The sequence below is a fragment of the Pinus tabuliformis genome, chromosome X (genome assembly GCF_031772625.1).
Source record: "Pinus tabuliformis cultivar Carrire ecotype Pingquan chromosome X, CPIR1, whole genome shotgun sequence".
NCBI classification, from domain to species: Eukaryota; Viridiplantae; Streptophyta; class Pinopsida; order Pinales; family Pinaceae; genus Pinus; species Pinus tabuliformis.
This window is the reverse complement of record NC_142308.1, coordinates 600,235,690-600,240,037: the sequence shown is the minus strand read 5'-3', so window position 1 is coordinate 600,240,037 and position 4,348 is coordinate 600,235,690. Positions and strand designations below refer to the sequence as shown.

Here is a 4,348-nt window from a genome sequence, read left to right as displayed (position 1 = left end):
GGATTGCCCTTTGATGCACCATCAAAGGATAATTTAATGCAGTTGTCTACTGGGAACCTAAAACGATTTGGGCTCTGTATACTAACTCGACTACGCTTATCAGTATTAGGTTATAGCATTGTATAGTCTATGCTCAGTTGGCGTAAAATTCGTTGCTCATCCAAGTTTAATTACCAATCCTCCTCCCGCCATGGTTCAGACAAGATCGTCTCTTTAATCGAACGGCAAACCGCGTCCCATATGCTGGCTACATGGCAGCGTCGATCTTTAAAAATGCGTCGATTACGTTCCTTCCACACCTCCCAAATTACGAAACCCAGCGCCAAACTCCATATCCTCCTCACCAGTTTGCTATGGAAATGACCTGTTCCCCATTGTAAAATGGTATTTCTTAGACTATGAGGATCCCTATTGACCTGCCCGAAGAGAACTCACAGCTCTTCCCACAAACTTTGAGTATACAAACACCTATTCAGCAAGTGTTCCTGGTTTTCAATATCATTATTACAAAGATAACACCGCGATGGTCCAATCATCCCGCGTTTCTGCATATGATCCCACGTCAAGATCCTTTCTCTACACACTAACCATGCAAACATAGTTACTTTGGGCCACCATTTACCTTCCCAAAGTTTTTTCCAATCCACTGGGTCCTCCTGTCGATCCTCTCTTGTGAGCCAATAATAAGCTTCTTTAACTGTGAACATACCTTGCATGGCCTTACCCCAACGAAGAATATCGCTGCCTGGACGGATCTTGATTTTCCTGGAGTCTAATTCTCTGATGAACAGTATTTGAGTCGCAGGACTGATTCTCTGCTGCCATTCCGTCGGGTGTTTCCATATCCTCCACAGCTCATTCGGATTAGCCGGTCTCCAGTAATCCTTAACATATTCGAGTCCCGCCCATTGCGCACCTACTTGAAGGTCATGTAAATGTGGATTACTTTGCAACTTCTCACGTTGTTGCCATCCATCCGTCCAAAACCTTGCTAGATTACCTTCCCGAATTTCCCAGAATGCAAACTCCCGAACTATATCTTTGTTGCTTCTTGCTAGCTCCCAGATTTGGGATCCTCTTGGAGTTTGTTGTACCCAGACGCGGCCTTCCACCGAGCCTGGCATGTTGTATTTTTGATTCCAGATACGTTTCCATATATCCACACCCCCCTGCACCCATCTCCACCAGAGCTTCGCCCCTAAAGCCTTATTCACTATTTCCAAATCTCGAACACCCAGGCCTCCTTCCTCTTTCCGCCGGATTACCTGCTGCCATGAAACTAAAGTCCATTTTCTTTGCTGTGTTGGACCCCCCCAAAGAAATATACCAAAGATTTGTCGTAGTTTACAGAACACTCCCTTAGGGGCAGGCATGATTGACAATGGGTATATAGGAATGGATAATAGCACTGATTTTAAGAGGACCACTCGACTTGCTAGATTCAACAATCTGAACGACCAGTTATGTAATCTTTGCTGTATCCTATCAATCAAATTTTGCCAATTGTTTATGCGCTTAGAATTACTATCTAACTGAATACCTAGGTATTTTGTCGGTAAAGCTCCCTGTCTAAAACCTAACACTCGAGTTAAATGGGCTTTTACAACTGCAGGGGAATTGAAAATAAAAGTACACGATTTATCATTGTTAACTGCCATACCTGAAGCTGTCATAAAAACTTCCAAGATATTTTTAAATCCCCTTACCTCTCGAAGTGAAGCTTCACCAAACAACATCAAGTCATCAACAAACTGCTGATGAGTGATGATTAAATTTGACCCCCATAATCTCAGACCTTTGATTCTACGGTCCCTGACCTGCTGCTTAATTTTCCTGCTCAAGCCTTCCATTGCTAAAATGAACAGAAATGGTGAGATTGGATCCCCTTGCCTGATACCCCTAGTGGCATTAAACGTATCAGTAGGTATCCCATTGAGCAATATTGAGAAGTTCGGAGTAGAGACCAAACTACTTATCCAAGCAATCCACCTGCTTTCAAACCCAAAAGCCTGAAGAACAGCGCGAAGATAATCCCAATTCAGACGATCATATGCCTTTGATAAATCAAGCTTCATAAGCATTCCTTGCTTCTTCTGCTGTTTTAAAGAGTGTATAACTTCCTGTGATACCACTATACCATCTAGGATCTGCCTGCCTTCCACAAAACCAGTCTGTTCAGGCGCAATCAAATTAGGTAGGAGAGGTTTCAGCCGTTTCGCAATCACTGACGATATTATCTTATAGATTACGTTGCAGAGGGCAATGGGTCTGAAACCCTGTGGTTCTTCAGATGCATTACTCTTAGGAATCAAAGTGAAAAAGGTTGAGTTAATACCTGGCCAGACTTGCTGTCTGAACCTTGATTCCTCCACTGCGTCCACTATGTCTTTCCCTATAAAGTGCCAGCTCGCCTGGAAGAATTCAATCGTATATCCATCTGGACCTGGGGCCTTATTCTTTGCCATGTTCATCACAACTTCCTCTACCTCCTCCATAGTGACTACCCGCATTAGTGCCTTATTCTGGTCTACTGTTATGATCCTTGGTATTTCACTATAGATAGTTTGAATAGCCTCTGCTCTATCCCTTCGAGTTTCCGTGAGCACCCCCTTAAAATAATCCACCAAAGTCCTTGCAATACCAACCTGCTCTACCTCTCTTTCACCCTCCGCATTCCTGATAGAGAAAATTTGATTCCTCTGTCTATGTTGAATCATGGCTTGATGGAAAATTTTTGTAATCCGTTCGCCTGCTCTTAACCATCGAACCCTTGATTTTTGTTGCCACAAAATCTCCTCTTGTTTGCGTCGTTCCTCCAACTGGCCAAGAATCCGTCCTTCCTCCCTACTATTATCTTCATCTCTGCCTTCCAATATTATCTTCTACTGAATCTCTTCCATTGCTCCTTCCAGCCGTTGTTTAGCTTCCAAAATGTTCCCGAATTCCTTCCGATTCCATGCCTTGATTCTCTGTTTTAATTCCTTTAGCTTCAACTGAAGAGTATGCATTCTCCCGTTCCCTCTACTAGTACATTGATTCCACCAGGTTTCCATGTTTTGAATGAATTGTGGATCCCTTAGCCAAAAAGATTCAAAACGAAAAGGTCTGTTCCCTTTGATTTGCTTAATATCTACCTCCAATTGAATGGGCCAATGATCTGAACCAATACTAGGCAGAATTTTCGCTTCAATAAACACATCTCTATTCAAAATTTGCTCTGATAACAAAAATAGATCCAAACGAGATGCAATCTGGCTCTGCCCACCGCAACGATTATTCCAAGTATGTACACCATTTATTGTTTGGATGTCTACTAATCCTAGATCCTTTATCACGTCATTAAACTCTTCCATACTCGGATCATCTCGCCTTACCCCTCCTCTCTTCTCCCCTAGATGCCGAATTAAATTGAAATCCCCCCCTATCATCCATGGGAGATTCGGAATGAGAAGTCTCATAGTACGTAAGTTCCTCAGAAAATCCTTCCTATCACTACGATTATGAGGGCCATAGACCCCAGTAAACAAAACTCTTTCCCCCATCCCAACAAGTCTAAACCTGCCTGAAAGAATTCTAGGGAAGGAAAGCCAATGCTCGAAAATTACCTCCTCAGGATTCCACAAAACAGCCAATCCCCCTGCTGTCGCTGTTGCATCTAAGGCCATAACCTCATATCCGAGCTTCATTCTCTTAACAATTGCTTCCATCTGTTGACCAGTCACCTTCGTTTCCTGAACCACCATAATACTTGGCTTGTCTCTTTGCATTCGATCCTTCAAGTATCTCTGTTTCCCCTGACTATTAAGTCCACGGATATTCCAACTTACAACAATCATTTAAAACTTTCGAGGGGTCTGAAGAAATACCTCAGACAGAGGTATCACCCGTCCAGAATTGACCAGAGTCTCGCCCACTGCTTGAATGGATTCCGTCAACGTTCGTCGACCTTTTTTCCTGCCGGTCTTACCATCAAGAATTGGGGAATCCTGATTATCCGTCACCGACCTGGATTCCAAACATCCAGCCATCTTCTCCTTATATCGTTGAAAAGTTTCCTTGTATAATTGTTTCTCGGTGTCTGGTATGAACCTCTCATCCAATTTTTTCCAATCCGTAAGCAGTTTCTTCATAATTATTTCTTCCTCTGTTCCACCCTCTTTAACACCTTCCTTCCCCTTCGTGGATTGATCTAAATGTTTATTAGTTTTACCCTTTTCCTCTCCTTCCGGCTCGCGGCTAGGGCTTCGACTTTTCCTCTTTCCATCCTTAATTATTTCCATCGGCGCAGTCACATTACCCTCTTTGTTCGATACAATTGAATTTATTTCATTTCGGTCTTTCCCCTGAT

General features: G+C 43.0%; 1 protein-coding gene across 1 annotated transcript; it reads right to left on the bottom strand.

The window, feature by feature from the left end:
* Nucleotides 1-2,882: 2,882 nt before the first annotated feature.
* On the bottom strand, nucleotides 2,883-3,836 carry LOC149141459 (uncharacterized). The gene has a single exon (XM_089451242.1). The coding sequence runs from the start codon at nucleotides 3,834-3,836 to the stop codon at nucleotides 2,883-2,885; it is 954 nt and encodes a 317-aa protein (XP_089307368.1).
* Between the last annotated feature and the right edge of the window lie 512 nt (nucleotides 3,837-4,348).